The sequence below is a fragment of the Anser cygnoides genome, chromosome 28, assembly GCF_040182565.1.
Source record: "Anser cygnoides isolate HZ-2024a breed goose chromosome 28, Taihu_goose_T2T_genome, whole genome shotgun sequence".
Lineage (NCBI taxonomy): Eukaryota > Metazoa > Chordata > Aves > Anseriformes > Anatidae > Anser > Anser cygnoides.
Genome location: NC_089900.1, coordinates 2,437,737 through 2,462,109, shown reverse-complemented (window position 1 = coordinate 2,462,109; position 24,373 = coordinate 2,437,737). Strand labels below are relative to the sequence as shown.

At 53.0% G+C, this 24,373-nt stretch overlaps 2 protein-coding genes across 2 annotated transcripts; both read right to left on the bottom strand.

Annotated features, from left to right (window-relative positions):
• Positions 1–289: 289 nt before the first annotated feature.
• On the bottom strand, positions 290–985 carry LOC136787138 (olfactory receptor 14A16-like). The gene has a single exon (XM_066984271.1). The coding sequence runs from the start codon at positions 983–985 to the stop codon at positions 290–292; it is 696 nt and encodes a 231-aa protein (XP_066840372.1).
• A 16,726-nt stretch (positions 986–17,711) lies between these two features.
• On the bottom strand, positions 17,712–18,503 carry LOC136787137 (olfactory receptor 14J1-like). Its single transcript, XM_066984270.1, has one exon. The coding sequence runs from the start codon at positions 18,501–18,503 to the stop codon at positions 17,712–17,714; it is 792 nt and encodes a 263-aa protein (XP_066840371.1).
• Positions 18,504–24,373: the final 5,870 nt, after the last annotated feature.

The window sequence follows — 24,373 nt, the reverse complement described above, 5'->3', positions numbered from 1 at the left end:
TGCTGGGGCTGCTCCCCCAGCACTAGAAAAGGTGTGAACAGATTGGACCTTAGACCAGTAAGGTTCTGATGGCATCTTTATTGTTTTTATCTGCACAGGAAGCCTGGTTGTATAGGTACAGAAGATGATTAGTTTAGAATAAATTAATGAATTTACAGGCAGAACACGAAGAAAAGCAGGATTAAAGTCAAAATCATTCATTTGAGAAATTAATTAAAAAAAAAAAAGAAAAACATTGACAAAACATTTTCTGACATATTGTGGGAATCCTTTAAGGAATATATGGACATTACTCATATGGAAAATTTTCAGAGAGTTTCCTCACTGTATCCTTCAGCTCCTGGTTCCTCATGCTGTAGATGAGGGGGTTCACTGTTGGAGGCACCACCGAGTACAGAAATGACACCACCAGGTCCAAGGATTGGGAGGAGATGCTGGTGGGCTTTAGGTGGGCAAACATGATTGTGCTGAGAAAGAGGGAGACCACGTCCAGGTGAGGGAGGCACGTGGAAGAGGCTTTGTGCCGGCCATGCTCAGAGGGCATCCTGAACACCGCCCTGAAGATCTGCACATACGACAACAAAATGAAAACAAAACAACAAAAGAATACACAAAGGCTAAAACCAATAACTGCATGTTCCCTGTGGTAGTCTGAGTCTGAGCCGGAAAGCTTGAGAATCTGGGGGATTTCACAGAAGAACTGATCCACAGCATTGCCTTGGCAGAGGGGCAGGGAAAATGTATTGGCCATGTTCAGGACACCATGGAGAAAGCCACTGCCCCAGGCAGCTGCTGCCATCTGGGCACAAGCTCTGCTGCCCAGGAGGGTCCCGTAGTGCAGGGGCTTGCAGATGGCTACGTAGCGGTCGCATGCCATGATGGTGATGAGGGAATACTCTGCATCAAAGAACGAGATTAGAAAAAGGACTTGAGATGCACATCCTTGATAGGAGATGTCCTTGGTGTCCCAGAGGGAGTTGGCCATGGCTTTGGGCAGAGTGGTGGAGATGCAGCCCAGGTCGAGGAGGGTGAGGTTGAGGAGGAAGAAGTATATGGGGGTGTGGAGGCGGTGGTCACAGGCTACGGCGGTGAGAATGAGGCCGTTGCCCAGGAGGGCAGCCAGGTAGATGCCCAGGAAGAGCGCGAAGTGCAGGAGCTGCAGCTCCCGCGTGTCTGCGAATGGCAGGAGGAGGAACTCGGTGATGGAGCTGCTGTTAGGCATTTGGTAGTTCTAGGCATGGGGTCCTGACCACAGAGGAAAAAGGCAGTAAGGAAGTACAACAGAATTATCTGATAAGAACTAATTCAGTTTTGGTGTATTCTTCATAGATGTTGCAGGTTCATTTCTTGAGTTGTGATTGATGCTGCCTGAGGGTGTCCCTGAGAGTAGGATACTCTGCTCTGGGCAATGTTGTAGTCAGTCCTCACCTATAATAATAAGGAAAGGGGAATGTGGTAATCACAGATAAAATTCACTCCTCATATCAGGTGATTATCCACATTGCCTTTCCAAATTCACCCAACTGCAGAGCAGGGCTGTCTGGATTTCTTTTCTGTATACTGTCGTTCCTGTTACACTCCAAGTGAAACCTTGTGGCTCCACAGAGGCAAACGGACTGTCCCTTTAGTGCAGAGTGTTCCTTCAGAGGGGTCAGCCAGTCTGTCCATAAAAGCTGCTCTCTTCTGCTGGCATGTCTATGAGCTGCGGGATAATTACACTCACATGTTCACCTGAAAAGAACCAGGGCACTGCTGAATCCATGCTCAAAGTGCACATCTCCAGACCCTTCACCCTGTCCCCCTACTCCCCTTCCCCCAAGCACACTGAAGGTTCATTCCATGTGCATGTGAAACCCCCATCCCCAGCCAGCCTGGAAACAAGACCAGCAGCAGCACGGCCAGGTGAAGCCAGGAGGAATGCCAGCTGCTGCCAGGGGAGGCAAGGCCAGGGAGGGACAGACGGACGCAGCAGACCCTTCTCTGCTGCAGATCTGTCTGCAGAGGAGGCAGCTCCTGCTGGGGACACCAGGGGCTTGAAGGCAGAGGCTCTGCTGGCAGGAGAGGAGAGCAGGGAGTGTCCCAGGGAAGGTGCCTGCCCTGCAGGGGATGGCAGGGAGGTGCCTGAGCCCTCCCTCGCACAGCATTTCTGGCAGTAGCTCCCTCCCACCGCTTACCCGTGTCCCTGCTGCCTGCCCGTGTCCCTGCTGGGAGCGGGTTCTCTGTCCCCACATCTCCTGTCCACGCTCACAGACCCCATCCCATAAGCTGTGTGCTGAGCTCTGCCCTGCAGAGGACTACTGAGTACAGAGCCCTGTCCATGGGCGTCACAGGGGTTGCAGCTCCTAAAGATCAGCTCAGTTAAAACCTGAGGAGACCAGAAACATGAAGCTGGTGCAGTCTTTAAGCTGAGGTGCCTGAAGGGACTTTATCAAGTTCATCGTTGACATATTGATCTCTCAGTGCAATACTCTAGGAATCTCAGTCTCCTCTACAATTCAGAAAATCCATTGCCATGAAACCTGCTTCCCCTCCACTGCAGGAATCTGACAGCACACAACCAAAAAAAGCCTCTTGAGATTAACCAAGCCTCGGTCTTCCTCTGGAAATGCCCCCTCATAAATGCCATTCTCTAAAGCATCTTCTAGTCCACATTACAGGTGGAGTGAGACCTATCCTGACAGATGCTATCAGCCATCGGATGTGCCAGCTGTAGAAGACCCCTTTGGCAACTACACCTGCATTGCCCTGCTGCCAGAGACTCACTGTGTCAAGAGTCTGCAGATCTGTCCTGCCACACGCTGCCCTCTGCTGTTGCGCTCCTCACTGCCTCGAGCCCCTCTCTCCTCTCCTCTCCTCATGACACCTGTGGTCAGAGCTCCCAGCCCTGCTGCACTGTGCAGAGGAGCTGCTCCTGGGCAGAGCTGGCTCTCTGCAGCGCTGCCCGCTTGCCAGGAGCTCCCCTTGGGCCCAGGAGCCTGGCCCAGCTCAGCAGCACAGCACCTGACCATGGCATCGCTTGCTCTGTGCCACTGGGCTCCCTCAAGGTGTCCCCAAGGCCTCAGGGCTGACAGCTCCTGAAGGCAGTAGGGTCTCTCCTGGGGTGTGGTGCTTGCAGCAGACTGAAGTCATCTCAGACTGCTTCCCTCTGAACACGGGAAGACGTGATTTGGGGTTTTAGAGTGTGGTTGTCAAGCATGTTGTGCTTTAACCTGGCAGGCAGCTCAGCACCACACAGCTCACCCTTACCCCCAAAAAGCTCATGTGTTGAGATAAGGACAGTTTGATAGGACAGAAAAGGAAGAGATGATGATGATGATAATAATAATAATAGTAATAACATGTAGAAAGCAAGGGATGCACAATGCAATTGCTTGCCACCCACCGCCCAGCCCGAGCCAGAGCTGCAGCCCCCTTGACCCTGGTCAGCCTGCATCAGGATCCAGTGTGCCGGTCCCTTGACCTTATTTTGTTTAATGTAAAATCATATTTCAGAAGGATTTAGTACATTTTCTTCCTGTTCTCAAGAACAGCCTCTGCTTTGTAACCCCACATGATGATGCCATCAATGTACTGCTGGTGTTCAAGAGCTTCCCCCTGTTCCAGGGCAGTCTGGGTCTGTCCATGGCAAATGGTAGGGCTGTGTTTCCACCCCTGGGGCAGTTGATTTCAGGTGGACTGGGTGCCCCTCCAAATTAAAGCAAACTGTTACCTGCATGCTGCTGGCAAAGGAATGGAGAAAAATGCATTAGGAATATCAGTTGTGACATAGCAGTAGGCTGCCTTTGACTCCAGTTTGTATTGAAGATCTAGCATGCCCATCACTGCAGCACTTGGCAGTAGTGAGACTTCATTCAGGCCACGATAGTCCACTGTTAGCCTCCACTCACCATTAGACCTTTGCAGTATCCACAGAGGACAATTAAAGGGGGAGCGAGTCTAGCTGATCGATCCTTGGCTCTCCAGTCGATGAACCAGCTCATAGATGGGAATCAGGGAGTCTCAGTGCAATATTTCTGCTGGCGCGCTCCTGTGGTACTGATGGGCACCTTTCTTTCTTCCACCCTCAGCAACCCCACAATAGAAGGGTACTGTGAGAGATCGGGAATGCACACAACTGTTTAATTTCCTCTGTCTCCAGTTAACAGTTGGGATCCCCATGTCAGTCCAGAAATACAGATGGGTTCTGCCCCTTTATAGCTTGATGACATCACAGTACACTGTGCTCCAGTGTCCACTAGTGCCTTGTACTTTTTTGGGTCTGATGTGCCAGGCCATCGAATCCACACAGTCCAATAAACCTGATTGTCTCTTTACTCCCCTTGGCTTCAGGCAGGGTCCCTCTAGTCCTGCTCATAGTATTCATTACTGTGTTTGGAGGACTGCCCACTAGAAACTGGAGCAGAAATTTTACATTCCTTGCAACCCTATTCAGAGGTGGAGAGGTGTCATACCACTGTTCTTCTCGTGGGATCGCACTGCCCACCACATCCCACAGACCCTAGGAAGAGCCCTGAGCGAGACATGGGGGTTCAGGATCTCCCCTCCTAGTGGCTGGGGTCAGGCCTTGGCCCTTCTGCTTCACTAAAACCTGGACTTTTCTCAGCACAGTGCCTTTGCCTACCTGTAATCATGGCCTCCAATTATCTGCCCTAACAAGTCCCTGGGGAGGCTTTGTTAGTAACAGCCCTCAGTGGGGCCCATTAATACTCCAAGTCAATTCAACTGTTCCTTCTGACTTTACTTTCTTAAGCAATTGCATCATTCTCCTCTCAGTACCTGTGCTTTATAGACTCAGCACCAAAATACACCATGGAACTCACTAAAATGCAGAAACTCCTAAGGAGCCATATCTCTCCCAAAGTTTTCTTCAAGACTTGTAGAGCTAATTGGAGAGCTTTCATGGTGTAGTTAAGGAGGAAGATTTCAAAGAGCATCTATTAGAAATCTTTCCTCATTTCAAAGGCTGAATTTGGTTGCATTTCTGTTTAGAGCATCATTCTCCTATAGATATTGGTCTAGGGTTTCTCCTTTGAAGCCCTGCTTAGATAGGAAAAGCAGGGTTTTTCCTATTTAAAAACAAACAACAGGAAATCATGCTGCAATCTTCAAAACAAACAAAGCTCAAGTTCCTCATTTTGTTGCCTCCAGTGATGTTTACATTCCCAGAAAGATGACTGTACATGATGTATTTTACACTGATTAATAGGAAATTTTAAATAGTAGTGTTAATATTAATCCATATCATACTAATTCAATGATAAACGATGAGTTTCTTGCTAAGGAAACCATTAGACAGACTGCTGATAGATGGGCGACCTTGAACTCACTGAAACTCAAAGCAGCAACTAGGTTGGTGAGAGCGGTCTGAATGATCAAAGAGTAAGGGGAGGGCAAACCAGGAGAACGATGGGAAGTGCATAGGTCCAGACAGGCAGCTGGAAAGGGGACATTCAGCACTGTCTGTGTAATCAAGGTGGGTTTTGAGCCTGGAAGATGAGGGAGCACACCATGATAGACAAAGCGATGACAGTGCAAGTAAAGGAGATCATCAGTATTTCTTCTCCTGTGATGAATATAGATCATGGAAATTAGCATTTCTTCATGATAGAAACTACACTTCACGTGAGACATTTAGCAGAAGGGATTGAATCATTTGAGCTGGTGAGTAGTTTCTTTATTAGTTAAGTACTAAAAAAATTACTGGGTATTCAGGCAGAGCTTTGCTGTCTGACCATAAGCAACCAGGGAAAACCTCCTGTGGCCCCCTTGTGTTTGAGGCACCTCCCTGGACTGGCAGATGTCAGAAAAGACTTGCAGGAGACCGGAGCCCTTTGGGAAAATCAGGTGGAGCCAGGTGGAGTTCCCATAGCACCTCCACTGCCAGCAGTGGTCTTTGTCCCTGTAACTCCAGCCCAGCCCAGCACAGGAAACCCCTTCAAAGACAAACCTCTTCTTCAGTGGGTTCCTGGGATTGACCTAGATTTGGAATGGCCATTGGAAACCCATGATACTCTCCCTTATTCAAACTAGATACTTGAACATTCATTTACCTTCCTGGGTCATCTTTAGCAAACTCAGGATGAAAAACTCAAGTATAGCATGCTTCAAATGGCTGAGCCAGAACCCATCAGCTTGCCCCACTTTGGAAAAAAAAACTAAGGTTTTGAAAGTGAAAAATGTGAAATGACCCGTCAGGTCAATGCGCAGAGTAAGAGAAAGTCACACATATTGTACTGTAGGGACAGAAGGCAAAAAGCATTGCATTGTGCCTCAGAATAATCAAGGAGAACTGATCTAGTTCATCCATGAGATAAAGCAGAGTGAAGGACATTGAGTTGTGTCCTAACATGAAGAAGGATGTACATGATTGCTGAAGGAGCTGTCTTTTTGTGCCATCACCAGTGCAAATACACAAGAACAATATCAAATACAGGTAGCATGTCCCACTCTGGGTCTGTCACCCCACAGGGCAGGGGAGAGGGAGCTGACAGCCAAGGGATGTATTTGGGTGTTTAAGAGGTGGCCCAGCAGAGACAAGGAGTCTATGCAGTGGGGTTGGGGAGGCCAAGAGAAGCAGCCCAAGGGGTGGTGCTGCTTGTGAGGACACGTTTGTGCCAGCAGCCTGAGTGGGCAGCAGCTGTGCGCAGGCGAGGGGAGGCCAGGAAGCGCATGCCAAGAGTGCTCCTGCCAGCAGAGACAAGCCTGGGCCGAGGGCAAGGGGAGAGGGAGGCCCAGGGCAAGGCCATGCTGAGCTCCCTGCCCCTGCAGCAACCGCACTGGCCCTCAGCAGATGTGCTGGCCAGCATGCACTGGGAGGTCCTGGCGTGCATCAGAGAGCAGCAAGGAGGGCACTGGAGAGGGCTGGGGTGAGGCGGGTGGTAGAGCCCCATGCAGGGGCTGGTTGGGGGTCCCCTCTGCTGCAGCTACCGCATGCAGCATGGCAGGAGAAGGGCAGGCAGGGCTCGTGGCTGCAGGGCAGAGCCTGGCCCTGGGCTCTTCCTGACATCCCTGCAGCTCCTGGCAGGCTGCAGTGAGGTGCCCCTCAGCCTTCCCTCCTGTGCTGCCAGGGCACACGGCTGCCTCCTGCCCAGCTCACTGCCCACCAAGAACGTCTGACAGGGCTGCTTCCCAAGCTGGGCCTTGCCCAGGGTCAGTCCCCTGCAGGGACAGAAACTGGCCCTTGTCCTGGTGGCTTTTCATGGCCTTCCTGTCAACACATGCTCTTCTCATCCTTGAACTCTTTTACTGAATACATAGGCCTAGGAGAACTTTTTGGTACAGACTAATACAGAGAAAACATTGAGTCCCTCAGCCCCGTCTCTGTCTGCTGCTATGACGTGGCTATGAGACATGGATTCGTTATCAGGTATTTTCCTCTGACAATCTCAGCAGTCTCCATGACAGGACAAGACATGAGAATACATGACATTCCACAGAGGAAAACACTTTTACTGTGAGCAATACCAAGCACTGGATCATGTTTCCTAAAAAGTACCGGAGTCCCCATCACTGGAGATACCCAAAGAACAGCTGGAAATGGGCCTGGGCTGCCTGGTTTAGGTGTCCATGCTTGGCTAGTGGGTTGGGCTAGATGGGCTTTGGACGTCCCCTCCAGTCTCAGTGAACCTATCACTCTGCAATGCTTGTCAGTGTTTCTGAGAACTCCTTGGCAGTATCTCCAAACCAGCTGGACACCGGGTGCTCATGGGGCAGAGCCTTCTTTTGAGGATGAATTTGTTCACGATGTAACCCCAAGGACAAAGTTGAGCAGGGATTACAAATGCCAGCAATACCTCGACTCACAGAGAGGGAGTGCCTGCCAGGGCAAAATGGGGCAGCCCCAAGGGCCACCAGGGCTTTTCCTCCGCATTGCAGCTGGGCTCTTCATCCCACAAGCACTGCTGTACCTGAAGAGAAATTATGAGAAACAAGAGTCACAGAAAATGAAACAGAAAACGACTACCTGCTGGTTCCTTTATTTGGTTATCTACCAAGACCTTATCAGCACCTGTACATGAGGTCTTTGGGTTAAAAAAAAAAAAAGAAAAGAAAAAAAAGGTGAGCTCTGACTCAAAACGGAGCACTTTGACCTGAAACACAGCACATCTTTACGTTTGCTGAGGGTGCACTCTATTCCATCATCCAGGTCATTGACAAATAAGTTGAACAGGACTGGACCCAGTGTAGATCTCTGGGGGACACTGCTGGCTCCAGGCCTCCAACTAGACTCTGTTCCACTAAACACAATCCTCTGACCTCTGCCATCCAACCAGCTCACAATCCGCCTCTCTGTCCACTCATCCATCCCACACTTCCTGAGCTGGCCTGTGAGGATGTTATGGGAGACAGTGCCGAAAGCCTTGCTGAAGTCAAAGTACACAACATCCACTGCTCTCCCTCACCCACTCAGCTAGTCATTCCATCACAGAAGGCTATCAAGTTGGTGAAGCATGGTTTCCCTTGGTGAACCCATGCTGACTACTCCTGATCACCTTCTCCTCCACATGCTGGAGATGACCTGCAGGATGAGCTGTTCCATCGCCTTTCCAGGGATGGAGGTGAGGCTGACCGGCCTGTAGTTGCCTGGGGCCTTCTTGCGCTTGTTGAAGACTGGCATGACATGAGCTTTCTTCCAGTCTTCAGGCACCTCTCCTGTTCTCCATGACCTTTCAAAGATGACGGAGAGTGGGCCAGCAGTAACATCTGCCAGCTCCCTCAGCACTCATGGATGTATCCCATCGAGGTCCATGGATTTGTGGGTGTCAAGTTTGCCTAAGAGATCTCTGACCTGATCCTCTTCAACCAAGGGAAAGTCCTCGTTTCTCCAGATCTCCTCCCTTGTCCCGAAGCTCAGAGATTCCAGAGGGCTGGTCTTAGCAGTGAAGGCTGAAGCAAAGAAGGCATTCAGTAATTCTGCCTTCTGTGTATCCTTTGTCACCAGGGCACCCTCCTCGTTAACCAGTGGGCCCATATTTTCCTTCGTCTTCCTTCAGCTCTTGATATATTTGAAAAAGCCCTTTTTGTTGTCCTTGACACCTCTTGCAAGATTTAACTTCAAATGGGCCTTGGACTTCCCTGTCACTTCTCTGCATCCTCAGACATTGTCCCTATATTCTTCCCAAGTGGCTTGTCCCCTTTTCCACATTATGTATGCTTTCTTCTTTCATTTAAGTCACTCCAGGATCTCCTTGATCATCCAAGCAGGTCTCCTGCCCCCTTTGTCTGACTTTTTGCTCACAGGAATACACAGCTCTTGAGCTTGGAGGACTTGGAGGTCAGTGCGCTATTGCTGCCGGTGCACCGTTGTGGCAGCCATCGGCACCTGCTCTTCTTCGGCTCTCAGCAACCCCACAACAGAAGGGTCCTGTGCGAGACCAGGCAAGGTAGACAACTACTTGACGTTCTCTGTATTCAAGGCAGTTATGCCAACAGCCCTCTGGTATCCTTTTATTTAGTTGTTTACCCTTGGAAAAAGCCAGAAACAGAGTCTGGAGGCATGTCATTAGGGTTGCCCAACGATGTTCACAATACTCAAGAGCTATCACGACTGGCCCCAAAGAAAGAAGGGGAAGGTGCCCTGCCTTGTGCCCTCCACCAAGTGGATTCATGAGTGTCGTACCAGTAGCAGCTCAAATAGTATTTATTGGTGCAGATTTAGGGAAAGCATCACAAGCCCATATTTGCTTTCCTAGTGGTAACTTAGTAGTTTCTTGCACTATGTAGTTGCTTTACAGGTAGGGTTTTGTAGCAATTTGTAATAAAGACATTCATGAAAACGGAGCAACGAGGTGTCTGTGTCCTTGTGTACTATGGAATCCTACCAACCTCCTGTTGCGATCCATGGGCAGGCTGACCCTCATAGGTCCTGCCCATCGTTACTGTGATGCCCTTGGAGTGGTCCTCAAAGCTGCAGGAGCAACCACAGACCTGGGGCTTGGTGACAGCCCTTTGCTGCGGAGAACAGACCCAACCGCAGGGGCTGGACCCTTCAGATGCCCCGGTGCCATGAGACTGGCTTTTTTTCTGCTCAGGTCTGCTGCTCCCTCACACACAGCCAGGCCTGTGGCTCATCTCCCTGTGGAGGAGGAGGAGGCAAAGCGCTGCTGGTGCCCGAGTAAGGGAGAAATACTCCACCTGTGGGAGGGCAGGGCTGGAGGGGAGGTGGCACAGGACAGGCACTGGCCTCTTTCTCCTATTCCCTACCCTAAGAGCATTGAGACCACAGGTCAGTGTCAGTACTGCTCACAGGTGCCTGCAGCCCTGTATCCTCAGGATCCATCTTCTCTCCTTCTGTACGTAACATTATTACTTTGCTTCTCACAGTTTGGGGCCAGCATTTGTGGACCTGGTACCTGGCACTGAAAGGCTGTGTCTCACACCATGTTTTTTTGGTGAGTTTTTCCCATTGCAGCAGCAGAGCAGCAGCTAATTGCTTCTGGAAGACAACTGAAACAGCTTCTTCAGTGCATGCTTGAGCTCCTGGTTCCTCATGCTGTAGATGAGTGGGTTCAGTGCTGGAGGCACCACAGAGTACAGAACTGCCACCACAAAGTCCAGGTATACGGAGGAGATGGAGGGGGGCTTCACGCCGGCAAACACGATAGTGCTGATAAACAGGGAGACCACAGCCAGGTGAGGGAGGCACGTGGAAAAGGCTTTGTGCAGGCCCTGCTCAGAGGGCATCCTCAGCACTGCCCTAAAGATCTGTATATAGGACACCACAATGAAAACAAAGCAACCAGCACCTAAACAAAAGCTAAATGCAATAAACCCAACTTCCCTGAGGTAGGCATCTGAGCAGGAGAGCTTGAGGATCTGTGGAACTTCACAGAAGAACTGCTCCACAGCATTGCCTTGGCAGAGGGGCAGGGAAAATGTACTGGCCGTGTGCAGGACACCATGGAGAAAGCCACTGGCCCAGGCAGCTGCTGCCATCTGGGCACAAGCTCTGCTGCCCAGGAGGCTCCCGTAGTGCAGGGGCTTGCAGATGGCAACGTAGCGGTCATAGGACATGACAGTGAGAAGAAAAAACTCTGCTGATATCAAGAAGACAAATGCAAACACCTGTGCAGCACATCCTGCATAGGAGATGGCCCTGGTGTCCCAGAGGGAATTGGCCATGGCTTTGGGCAGAGTGGTGGAGATGCAGCCCAGGTCGAGGAGGGCGAGGTTGAGGAGGAAGAAGTACATGGGGGTGTGGAGGCGGTGGTCGCAGGCTACGGCGGTGAGGATGAGGCCGTTGCCCAGGAGGGCATCCAGGTAGATGGCCAGGAAGAGCGCGAAGTGCAGGAGCTGCAGCTCCCGCGTGTCTGCGAATGCCAGCAGGAGGAACTCGCTCACAGAGCTGCTGTTGGGCATTTGCTGCCCTTCATCAGGGACACTGCCAAAGAAGAAAAAATATAGAGTGTTAGGGAAAATTGCTCTGAGCTGTAGCATTTGATTCTTCAATGCAGCCTTCACATTGCCTTTCTTTCTAGAAGACCATTTTGTCTCTCCCTGGCTGGAGCCCTGCTCCGTGCTGGCTGAGTGTCCTGTACACAGCAAATGCCTCTGCCCAGCAGCTCCCGATGGGCCACCTCTGCTCCAGAGCAGTGGTACACAGAGGTGCCAACAGAGCCATGTACTTGGAGGAGGGTTCCAGGGAAGGGGATCCCTCTGTTGAGTGAGGGGTGTTTGGCTGTGTGACTCCATGTGAGTCTTCTCTATTCCCCACCCTGAGAGAGGAAATCAGCTCACAGACCGCCTGTGTCTGGCCGGAGAGAACAGGAAGCATCTCCTCCTGCTTCACCCTCCATGCACAGCATTCCCTGTCAGAATCAGGCACCAGCAGCTGCCACGCTGGGCAAGGGAGAGAAGCAGGCATGGGCAGGCAGGGCGGACCCAACCCGGTGCCGAGGCTGCGGTGTCGGTGAGGTAGAACCTGTCCTCACACCCCTGTGCCACCTGGCCAGCACAGGCAGCAGAGGGAAAAGAGCTCTGGAGTCTAAGAAGCATTTGGAATATGCTCCTTGTCATATGGTAGGAATTTTGGGGTAAGACCTCTGTGGAGCCAGGAGCTGGACTCGATGATCCTTGTGGGTCCCTTCCAACTCGGGATATTCTATGATTCTGTGATTCTATGCCTTCTTCTGTGGAGGAAGGTGGAGGGGACCTGCAGCAAATGTGCCTACTTACACAGAGATTTAGGGTTCAGACACCCCGTATTCTCAGCTCCACAGATTATACATGCCATGACAGAAGCTGTGCTGGTGAGGAGAGGAGACCAGGGGCTGCTGCAAGGAAGGCGCCTGCACTTCAGGGGATGGCAGGGAGGGAGCAGCTCCCTCTCACTGCCTGCCCATGTCCCTGCTGCCTGCAGCTGTCCCTGCCAGCAGCTCTTTCTCTGTCCCCACGTCTCCTCCTGTCCATGCTCACAGACACCATCCCATCCGCTGTGTGCCCAGCTCTGCCCTGCAGACACCTCCCAGGGACATCTCCCTGTCTGCAGGTCCTAAAGAACAGCTCAGAAAAGCCCTGGTGCAGTGTGTAAGCAGAGAGAAGGGAAGGGATATTCTCAGGTTCATCACTAACCTGTTTATGTCTCAGTTCAATGCAATAGGAATTTCCTTCACCTGTGCAATCCCTACAACTCTGTTAACACAGAGCCTGCGCAAGAATTAGAGCAGGAAAATGCAGGCAGAGACTGCAGAAAGTGCCTTCTCTTTGCAGGCAGCCCCTGCCCTCCCCTTCCTCTGCCCAAGGCTGCTCTGCAGCACCTTCTCCTCCACACAGCACGAGCCACAAGAGACATCCTGGCAGCTCCTGGCCAGGCAGAGACATCCCGGATCCAGGAGCCCCTTCCAGGAACCTCTCCTGCACTGCCCTGCAGCCGGAGACTTACCATGTGCAGAGCTGTGAAGGTTTCTCCTGCACTGAGCTCTCCTCTGCCCACACCCTCCAGGCTGCCTGGAATCACTTTCTGCCTGGGTGCCTGCAGTCAGAGCCCCCAGCCCTGCTGCGCTGTGCAGAGGAGCTGCTCCTGGGCAGAGCTGTCTCTCTGCACCAGGGCCCTCTTGCCAGGGGCTCTCTCTGTCCCAGGAGCCCGGCCCAGCTCAGCACCAGAGGCCCAGCCCAAGGCATTGGAATCACCCCTATGGGGGTTTTGGTGATGAGCCCACGAACCTCAGGCGCTGAGAGACAATTGAAGAAATCTCTCAAGAAGTCCAAGTCAGAGGCAAGTTTCCTGCAGTGTCTCCCTGAGGGCCAGCACTGACACAGCCTCCCTTGGAGCTCGTTAGAGCAGAACATTGGAGGCAGTGAGAACAAGGAGACAAAGGCAGTGTAAAGGTGACACTGATGTGTAGACAACCTGGATGTGTTTCACCAAAGAAAAGGAACAGACCTTGTCCACTGACACCCAGGAAGGGAGATCCTTTCCCTGCACACACCTTGCTCAGGGCTCTTCCTGGGGCAGTAGGAGATGGGGATGTGCATGGCCAAGTGCAGGAGAATGGTATGACCCCTGCCTGGTTCATGGGTGGGGTCGAGGAGGCAATGATTCCCTGGTACTTTAATGACAAGCTGTCTCCTCATAGGCCTCAGTGGCAGAGACAACAGCCATAGCCATGGACACAAAGACCTGGGTCCTGTTGGGACTTTCAGCCTTGTCACAGCCCTCTATCCTGTCTACACCTGGCTGTTCAAAGGACTCCCACACTTGCACATCTTTCCCTGCTGGCTCTAGACCCTTGTCCGTGTGGTGTCTTACTGGATCTCAGCTGAGTCTGATAACTCAGATTTTCTTGGTGCAATGCTCCTCTTAAGGCAGCTCTGTAGGAAGCTGGCCTGGTTCCTGGTGAGCGGCACCACTGCTCGTATGGCATCCGTCGTGGTGTTCCAGGCCCTCCTCCTCCTGGGCACTGTTCACTCAGCAGGGTCCCAGTCTGCCCTCATGTGTGGGGTTCCTCTTCCTCTGGTGCAGGACTAAGCTCTTCTCCTTGTAAATGTCGAGAGGATTCTGTAGGCAAAATCCTGCAGTTTCTCAAGGTTCCCCCACAATGACACTCCATTCTGTCAGCTGTTCATGTCTGCAGGCAGACAGTTTAACCTTCACGTGATTGTGCTCTCTCTGACAAGATGGCAGCATCAGGAATTGCAGGGAAGTTTGGATAATACAGAAGTAACGAGTTGAATGGAATTGCAGCACAGAGTCACAGAAGGGTAGGGGATGGGAGGCTGCCAGGTTCCACATTTTCTGTGCTTCCTTCTCACGCATGCTGTCAGTTTGTCTGGAGCTGTGTCCTGAACTTTATGGGGCTGTGCAGGTCAAAATTAGAAGGGCCAAAGCCCAGGTGGAGCTCAATCTGTCTATTACTGTCAAAGACAATAAAAACTGTTTATATAAATACTTTAATAAAGGAGGATTAAGGAGAATCATCATATTTTATTGGATGTGGGGGGAAACCTGGTGACAAGAGATGAGGTAAAGGCTGAGGCACTTAATGCCTTCTTTGCCTCAGTCTCTAGCAGCAAGACCAGTTGTTCCCCTAGATATTTCTTCCTCCTCATGGCCAGTGCCACCCTTCCAAGGTGCACTTTGTGGCAATTTTTTCTCTCCTGCTATTTCCTACTTCCAAAGAAAGCTCAATAAGTGTGGAAACCACTCCTGAAGTAGGCATCCCAACCCATCAGGCTCCTTGCGGCCTGTCAGCCCAGCAGACAGAAGTCACCACACCAGCATCTTCCAAGCCATGGGCCTGCTGCTGGCCTTGCAGCTTCTTGGCTGGACACAACCAAGCCATGTGCCTCCTGCTGTCCAGTCATGGACTCGAGCAGAAGGGACAGCACAACCCATATGCGGGCCTTCTTTCTGTCTGGGTCCTCCTGGGTATGGAGGCAGAGGGGATCCCACAGTCAGCATGCCAACCAGGTGCCTTCTGCTGGCCTACCAGGGCCACTGGCAGATGCCAGCCAAAAAGTACAGATCCCAGGGAGAAGGCAAGGGTGACCTGTCAGCTACTTCAGACAGAAGTGACCTCACAGTACCTTTCCGTGACACGTTCCTGCTGCTGCCCTATCAACTGCAGAGACAGAAGTGACCTCACAGTCACTGCCACCATCACATTCCTCCTGCTGGGGCAGGAGATCCTGAGGCAGAGCTGAGCTCATCAGAGCATTCCCACCCATCTCCTCCTTGTTTTTGACGAGCTGATCAGATCCATGGCCCCTCACATTCATCTTTGAATGCCATGTGACTGCACAGCAACCTCACGGCTCCTGCCCTGCGCCAAGGGGGTAAGCGCCTAAAGTTAAGGGTCAGGAGAGGGGTTGAAGGTGAGGAGGTTAATGCACAGGAATGGGGGCTTTGGATGTTAGTTGTTCATGTATGGCATTAGTGACTAGAGCTCACTTTTCTGGGTTAGAGATGAAGCAAAATCTAGTGGAAGTGTTTGGTGTTCTGCTTGTGGTGTCAGGTCTGTGGTTAGGGTATGGTCAAGCTCTGTGGTTTAGGGTTTTGTTTAGGTCTGCAAGAAGACTAGGGTTAACTAGAGCATTTTAATGTTAGTGTTAAGGGCAGGGATCAGGGCGAGCAAGAGTGTAAGGGTAATGGAAAAAGGCTATGGACTAAGTTTGGCTTCAAGGGATATTGTGGACAAACATTAGAGTAGTGGATTCCTGTCAGGGTGGGGAGTAGCATTTAGGTTTAGGGATTAATGGATATGTCCAGACCTTGTCTTGGATGAGATGAAACCAGTATTTGAGGCAACTTCTAGTCAAGGTCAGCTCCCATCTGATCTCTCCTCATGCCTCCTCTCTCCTCTCCAGCTCTTCCTGGCCACCTCCCCATGCTCCCCATGTGGCCCTGAGCTGGTGGTGCTATGAGCAGACCAAGCATGCTGTGGTGCCCAAGAGGTGACGGCACACTGGCTGTGCTGCACACGGTGGGAAGTAGACCTATCTGTATTGGGATCACTGCTGCTAAACTCTCACTCTGGATTCAATATCTGTGGCAGATGCTCAGGAAGACAAGGGAATATTTCCAAGGACACTAGGGGTTTCCAGGTATTTTATAGATCCAGGCAGCTGGACTTCCCTGAGGATGAGAGGAACCCCTCTCCAGCCTTCCTTCTTTGAGCATGCTGGTCCCTCACTGAATCCCACAGGCACTGAGTTCTTGTTTGCCTGGGGACATCAAAATTTGGCACTGTTCCTATGGGTGACTCCACCTTGGGCAAGCTCTCACTCTGTAGGGCTCCAGGCACTGCCCACCCCTGGGACATGCTCCCTACGGAGAACCCCTGAGCTTCCCAGGCAGCTCCACATTACTCTCCTAGAGGATGTCCTCTACCCTGCCCCATGTGGGACAGACACGGGGATGTACCTCAGTGGCCATTCACCACTTTCACTGTCATCAGACACCAACAGGTTACTCCTAAACCCTACCCTTGGTATCTCCCAACTCATATGATGGTGATGAGCTTTTTGTCTCCCAAACGCATGGAGTTACAGGCCTCCTGAGGTGCAGCAGATTGTATTGGGCTTAGGTGTCACTGTTTTGGTAGCAGGGGGGATCTAGAGCTGGACCCTGTGAGCAGAGTCCAGAAGCTGCCCCATGTTAAAGAAGAGCCGGTTACAGATGGCTCCAGAAGTGACCCGTCACCAGCCAGAGCCGAGCCATGGGCGATGCTGGGTTGGCCTCTGTGAGAACAGATATAAGGAAGGGGGAAAAAAACCTGCTCTGAAGCTGCAGCTGGGAGAGAGGAGTGAGAAAATGTAGTGAGAAGCAGTCCTTGGTACAGACACCAAGGTCAGTGCAGAAGGAGGGCAGGAGGTGCTCCATGCACCAGAGCAGAAGTTCCCCTGCGGCCTGTGGACAGGCCCCTGGTTGAGCAGGCTGTCCCCCTGCAGCCCATGGGTCCCACATGGAGCAGATTTCCACGCTGCAGCCCGTGGAGAAGCCCCCGGTGGAACAGGTGGATGTGGCCTGGAGGAGGCTGTGGTCCATGGAGGACCCCTGCCGGAGCAGACTCCAGGCTGGACTGTATCCCATGGAGAGGCACCCACGCAGGAGCTGGGGGCCTGGGGGGATCAGTTCGGGAAGGATGGCATCCATGGGAGGGACCCCAGACTGGAGCAGGGGCAGAGGGTGACCATGAAGGAGCGGCAGACACAAAGTGTTAGAGACTGACTGCAGCCCCCATTCCCCGTTCCGCTGCACCACTGGGGGGAGGAGGTAGAAGACGGTGGACGGGGGTGAAGGTGTTTTTAGGCCTTTAGTTTCTCACTGCTCTCGTCTGTTAGTAATGCTCAATAACTTAGCTGAATCTCTCTACAAAGTCTGTTAAGACCATGACTGAAATATATCAGTCATCTGCCTCTCCCTTAAATCAACCCTGGAGTCCTTTTCCATTTTTTTTCTCCAGCTTTTCCTTTAGAGGGGAACATGCTCAGCAATGTTATTGGCAACATCTTTGAAAGAAGAGACAGGATTTCAGGCAGTGCACTGGGGAGATTCCATTTTATTAAGCAGATGCTAAGAGAGAGTACTGGCATCCAGGTAGACAAAAAAAATGTCCAGAGAAAAAAAAAATAGCAATTTCATACCTCGGGAGAAGTGGGGTGAATAAAATACTTTTTTCTATGAAAGTAATACATGGAAATGACACTGAAGATAAATATAATATCATGGTAATGAAAGTAAGTACCAAACCTCCAAGGGAAACCAAAGGAAGTCACTTGTGGAGAAAGAGGACAAATGTATCAATCTTAAGAAAAATCCATGTAATCACTTTCCTGATAGCACGCTTGAGCTCCTTGTTTCTCATGCTGTAGATGAAAGGGTTGAATATCGGGGGCACCACTGAGTACAGAACTGCCACCACCAGATCCAGGGATGGGGAGGAGGTGGAGGGAGGCTTCAGGTAGGCGAAAAAGCCAGTGCTGAGGAACAGGGAGACCACAAACAGGTGAGGGAGGCACGTGGAAAAGGCTTTGTGCCGCCCCTGCTCAGATTGCATCCTCAGCACGGCCCTGAAGATCTGCAAATAGGAGAGCACAATGGAAGCAAAACACCCCAAGAACAGAACACTACTGAATGTGAGAAGCCCAGCTTCCCTGAGGTAGGAGTCTGAGCAGGAGAGCTTGAGAATCTGGGGGATTTCACAGAAGAACTGGTCCACAGCATTGCCTCTGCAGAGGGGCAGGGAAAATGTATTGGCCGTGTGCAGCAGACCATAGAGAACCCCACTGCCCCAGGCAGCTGCTGCCATCTCCGCACAAGCTCTATTGCCCAGGAGGCTCCCGTAGTGCAGGGGCTTGCAGATGGCAACGTAGCGGTCGTAGGACATGATGGTGAGAATAAAATACTCTGCTGAAAACAAGAAGATAATCAGAAAGACCTGTGCAGCACAACCTGCATAGGAAACGGCCCTGGTACCATGAAGGGAATTGGCCATGGCTTTCGGGAAAGTGGTGGAGATGCAGCCCAGGTCGAGGAGGGCGAGGTTGAGGAGGAAGAAGTACATGGGGGTGTGGAGGCGGTGGTCGCAGGCTACGGCGGTGAGGATGAGGCCGTTGCCCAGGAGGGCAGCCAGGTAGATGCCCAGGAAGAGCCCAAAGTGCAGGAGCTGCAGCTCCCGCATGTCTGCGAATGGCAGCAGGAGAAACTTGGTGATGGAGCTGCTGTTGGACATCTGATGTCTCTTGGCCTTGGAGCCTATCCAAAGACAAAAGGACATGGACTGGCTACCTAGGAAAGGCCGTGACACATTCTGAAACCCATAGTTTAGTTCACATGCAGTGCACCTGTAGTACAGAGGGGTTGTTCAACATCTTCCAGCAGGAGAACCTCAGGGACATTGCTGGATTACGTTAAATCAGTGACTTCAACAGAGCCAGCTCATTTCCCAGCCCTACGCACTGCAGTGCCCAGAGCCATATTGGCTGGAACAGCTTGAGCACTTTGCTCCCAGTGACATACCTACAGAGCAGGACTCGTTATTCTGATGTTTGAGCATTGGCTTTAATCCCACTGCCCAGAGAGACTGAGGGGAAACCAAGGGCAGGATGGCTGGGAGGAGAAACAGAGAGAAATGCCCCAGTGCTCCTGCTTTCAGGGGCAGGAATGGGACTGAGAGATTGGCACTTGGGGGGTTCTCTCCTTCTGAGGGTCCTGCTGCTAAAGGGACAACAGTCAGAGACCCCATGGTTTTGGGGCAGAGGCTTTGCTGGATTTGAGCAGAGACCATGTGGTTGCTCTGGGTAAGGTGTCTGCACTGCATGGATGTCAGGGAGGTGCCCAAATCGCCCCTACCACAGAGTCTCTGGGAGCAGCTCCCACTCACTCCCTGACCATGGCTCTGCTGCCTGCAGCTGTCCCTGCCTGCAGCTGGGTCTCTGTCCCCACGCCTCCTGCCTGCAGGTCACAGCCCCCATCCCACCCGCCGGGTGCTCAGCTCTGCCCTGCAGACACCACCTGGCAGCAGGGCTCTGCCAAGAGGCAGCTCGCTGGGGACACGTCCTAGAGACCAGGTCACACAGACCCTGCTGACTCTGCACGTGTGGTGGTGGAGCTTTCTGTGGGCAGGAAAGGGACTTGCTGGGGTCCTTGGAATGCTCCTTATTAGGGCTTAGGAATGTCAGCCTCTTCTTAAAAATAACAGCCTCTATTTCTATTTCCACAGGGACAAAGAAGAGAAAACTGAAAGCAGAGGCTCAGGAAAGCGGAGATGCAAGCATCTAACCCCTGATTGGCTTCTTGCCTTGGATACAACCTGGGAGTACTGTGGAGCTGTGAGCAGGCTGCCCCAGGCAGCAGCCTCCCGCCAGCAGCAGGACCCTGCCCTGCCGGGGGGGCTCCTTCCACCCGCAGCTTCTCCCCACAGCGCCCTGGGCAGCTCCCCGCGCAGGCTGAGTGCTGAGCCTGGCAGGCGGCAGAGGCCCTGCCCCGGCACACAGCCCCTGGGGCACAGCAGGGACCCTGCTCTGCACCACAGCCCTGGGCACCCCTGCCTGCACCCGCGCCTTCTCCTTCCTCCAGGAGCTGCGGCTGCATTGCCCTCCAGCCAGAGACTTACCGGGGTCAGGGCTGGCAAGTGTTCTCCCCCAGCGAGCTCTGTGCATCCTGCCACTTCTGCCTGCCTTTACCCACTCTGTCTCTGCAGGCAGTGCCCCCAGCCCTGCTGCGCTGGGCAGAGGAGCTGCTCCTGGGCAGAGCTGGCTCTCTGCAGCGCTGCGCGCTTGCCAGGAGCTCCCCTTGGGCCCAGGAGCCCGGCCCAGCTCAGCAGCACAGGCCCAGCCCAAGGCCTCCCTTGCTCTGCCCCCCACCAGGCTCCCTGCCCATGACCCTGGGGCTGCAGGGGAACCTGCTGGGAAACAGCCTGAAGGGATCCCTGGGCTTCCCTCATTCCCCTGGGCACACACACTTGGCAGCAGGCTCATTTCACCTAACAGAAAACCAATTAAGTGTAACAATCACATCTTCTTGTACCGCTATCAGTTTGGGAATCCAGACAAAGTCAGGGAATCATCTTCTTTATCCCCTGTTCAGGGAAGGGATTTTGCAGTGTCACTTGAGACATCTCATGATGGATTTTAGGACTGGGACCAAAAGGGAGCTCATCTCACACCCATGCCTGCCCCAGACCCACAGGACCTGGGATTCCTCTGCCCTCCCTTTAATGTACACCACATGGGCACCTGCAGGTGAGCTCCTTGTCTCAGCTCCAGCATCATTAATGGAGATGGAGGAAATCAGGGGGCTGCAAACACCTGGTGACATGTCAGGGGGCACAGGGACGTGCAGGTATCTGCAAGCTCTCATGGAGGAACCCTGAGGGACAGGGCAGCACCTGGGGGCATCCCCTTGGAGGCTGATGGGGAATGCCTTTGGCCAGCTGAAGTGACAGCAAATGCACACATTTAGGACAACTAAACCTGTCCCTCCTCAGTAGGCTCAGGGCAGCCTGTAGAGGTATCCACCTGACCCAATGGAGAACTGTGCCACAGGGAGACCTGAGTCTCTCTCCCTCTTCTCCATCTGGTTTTCCCTCCATCTCCAGTGACTGTAACGGCACTTGTCTCACAGACATCCCTACATTGCCTAACCTCGTTCAGGGCAGCTGCTCCATGTAATAGCCAGTTCCAGGCCTGCAGTGCTACCTGAGATGCCAACACTGCCCAGCACCGCTGGAGCATGCAGCTGACACGGGCAGCAGAGGACCCACAGGACAGCTCTGGCCATTCATAGCTGGTACTTAACGGGAACCCCGATGGCATCTCCGACAGATCTGGTGCTTATGAGCAAGTGACTGCTTCTCAGGGCTGCAGCAAGCCAAGGTCTGTCCCTCCTCTATCCAGTAGAGGCAGGCAGTGCATGGATATGAGGCACATCACACCGGCGTTTCCACTTGTGTCGTTTGGTTTGCAAACACTGCTGCTGCTTCTCACCCCCATCCTTTACTCAGTCAAGACACAGCCCAGTGATTTTTTCTGTGTCCCTGGATCACAGGACGCCCATAGCCAAGGACATTGGCAGCAGCCCCTTCTCCTGCCTGGAGATCAGCCCCAGCTCCAGCACTGGCCCTCAGGGCTGCACCAACACCACAAAAGGCCCTCTGCTGTCAGGGCGCCACAGCCCAGGCCTGTTTCCTTCCGGACTTGGGAACACCAGGGCGTGCTCTGCTTCGGGCCCCTCATTTCATCCTCCCATGGCCATCTGCCATCCACGGAAGCATGTCTCTGCTGTGAAGGAAAGCCTCTGCATGCCCATGCTTGGGCACAAGATCTGGGACAAGGCTGAGTTTGGCCCTTGTGCCACAGCTGAGGTGCTGCAGCCCAGATGTGCCCCAATGCCCTCAGCGTGGGGCACAGGCAGGAGGAGCTGGATCCCCGCCTGCTGTCACAGGGCTGGGACATGGATGGAAGAGCTGCTGAGGTGTGGGGGGACAGGTCCCTCAGCTTGGGGGGCTGTGCTGGATGGGTGCAGATTCTTCAGAAGAGACAGGTGGGGATGATCAACAGCGATTACGTTTGCCATTCCCTCTTGTACCACCTCTGCCTCCTGTATGGCAGACTGGGAGATGTTGCTGAGGCCTTCTCAGAGCACAGAGCCTTGTGGGATGTCCAGGGAGGAAGGCCCTGGCATGCACTGCAATTCCATCCATATAACACATCCTACTTCTCCAAGTGAGGGACATGCAGTGCAGTTCAGGCACGGTGAGGGGCTGCTGCATCCCAGGTGCCTTCGCTCCCATCTTTTGAAAAAAGCCCAGGCCCAGGACAAGCCTCAAACCCCACCTTCCTGGAAGGGCTTCCAAGATCAGAGGTGTGTTGGTGCAGGAGGACAGTGGTGACTTCCCCAGTGCTCCACTTCCTATATCCAATGGCCTTTGTCACCATTTGCAGATGTTCCTGGTGGATTTGTCAAGTTCCTGTGGAAAAGAACTGGGCAGAAGGGAGGTGACAGTTTCTCAGGACAAGAAGAGAAATCTGTCTTTTCCCTCCCAAGCTGTCCTGTCTCCTTGCTGCTGACCTCCCAGGCCTCCAAATGACACGGGCTGATGTCACAGGGGGATGCACTGCATCACCAGGATATCGTCACTGGAGCAGCGGCAGTGCCAGCACTTCCCTGCAAGGCCTGGTCCCTGCTGGGCACTGCTTGGGTGCTCCCCACCGCTGTCCTTCTGTGGCCAGGAGTGGGGGCAGCAGGCAGCAAGGTTGCACTGGGCGACCCTCGCTGACGGGCGGAGGAGCAGGGGCACCTTGTAGAGGAGCTGTGGTTGAGGAGCCAGGGCGGGCATCCCTTGTCCTGAGCTGAGGGCCAGCAGCAAGCGAGATGGAGGGCTGCTGGAGTGTGACCATCACCTCCGACCTGACTTCCCTGTTCCCAGTGCTCCTGCAGCTCTCCTCCAAAGGTGAGGGTGTCAGGAGCCCCTTCCCAAGGGGTGTCCCAAGGAGCTGTCAGCTGTCCAGAGCTCCAAGTCCAGGGCTTTGGGGGGAGGCTGGACAAGGCTGATGGCTGCTGCAAAAGCCTTGCCTGAGAGTCCCTCTGGGCTCAGGGGACAATGTGGCAGTCAGGATTCCTCGGTCCTGATGCTAGGGCTGCCCTGAGCCCCAGGGCTCCTCTGGGCATGTCTCAGACTTCTCCTGATGGGGACAATCCAGGGCCAGCTTTCCCTGGGAGCTAGTGCCTCTTTGAGATCTGTCTCTGGGAGGAAAGACCTCTGGTGTCCCAGAGCCTGGTGTGGCCTGCAGCTCCCCCAGGCCTCTCAGGGATGTGCCAGAAATGCCTGTGTTGGAAATCAAGCCTTCCTCTTCTACTGCTGTCCTTCAGGGGAACCTCTGTTCCTTCTCTTCTGTGCAGCCAGGCTGGCAGAGCATGTCCTGGGTGTTGAGATGCCATCCTTGGGTGGCCACAGTCCTGGTGCTGAACCCTTTCCATGTCCATTCCTGTGGTGGTGTTATCCAGCTACGCAGGTGAACTCCACGGCAACTGCTCTTTCACTTCCAGCCTACAGGACCTGTGGTAATGGTGTGAAGCTGAGGCAGGGGAAGTTTAGGCTGGACATCGGGAAGAGGTTCTTCACCGAGAGGGTGGTCACACACTGGAACAGGCTCCCCAGTGAAGTAGTCACTGCACCAAGCCTGTCTGAATTTAAGAAGAGATTGGACTGTGCACTTAGTCACATGGTCTAAACTTTTGGGCAGACCTGTGCGGTGCCAGGAGTTGGACTTAATGATCCTTATGGGTCCCTTCCAACTCAGGATATTCTATGATTCTAAGATTCTATGATTCTACAAGGAAAAGGGGGAGTAAATACGATGAAAAGACCTCAGGGGTTGAGGCAGAGCACGAGGTCACCCACCAAATACCATCATGGGCACCAATTATCATCACGGACAAGACAGACTTAGCATAGGCAGATTAATAGAATGTATGGCCTATTACCAGTGGACTACAACCAGCAGGAACCACAAGCAAACTAAAAACACCATTCCCCCCATCCAGCCTCTTGTAACTCCTTCCCCTGAGTGGTGCAGGGGAATGGGGATTGCAGTCAGTCCCTGACACTTTGGCAGACGCGGGAGCTGCAGCTCCTGCACTTCGCGCTCTTCCTGGCCATCTACCTGGCTGCCCTCCTGGGCAACGGCCTCATCCTTACAGCCATAGCCTGCGACCACTGCCTCCACACCCCCATGTACTTCTTCCTCCTCAACCTCGCCCTCCTCGACCTGGGCTGCATCTCCACCACTGTCCCCACAGCCATGGCCAATTCCCTCTGGGACACCAGGGCCATTTCCTACTCAGGGTGTGCTGCACAGGTCTTTTTCTTCTTCTTTTTGTTTTCAGCAGAGTATTCTCTTCTCACCATCATGTCCTACGACCGCTACGTTG

Coding starts and splice junctions, on each gene's coding strand:
- LOC136787138 (XM_066984271.1), bottom strand. CDS start 985: ATGGCCAACTCCCTCTGGGACACCAAGGACATCTCCTATCAAGGATGT.
- LOC136787137 (XM_066984270.1), bottom strand. CDS start 18,503: ATGTACTTCTTCCTCCTCAACCTCGCCCTCCTCGACCTGGGCTGCATC.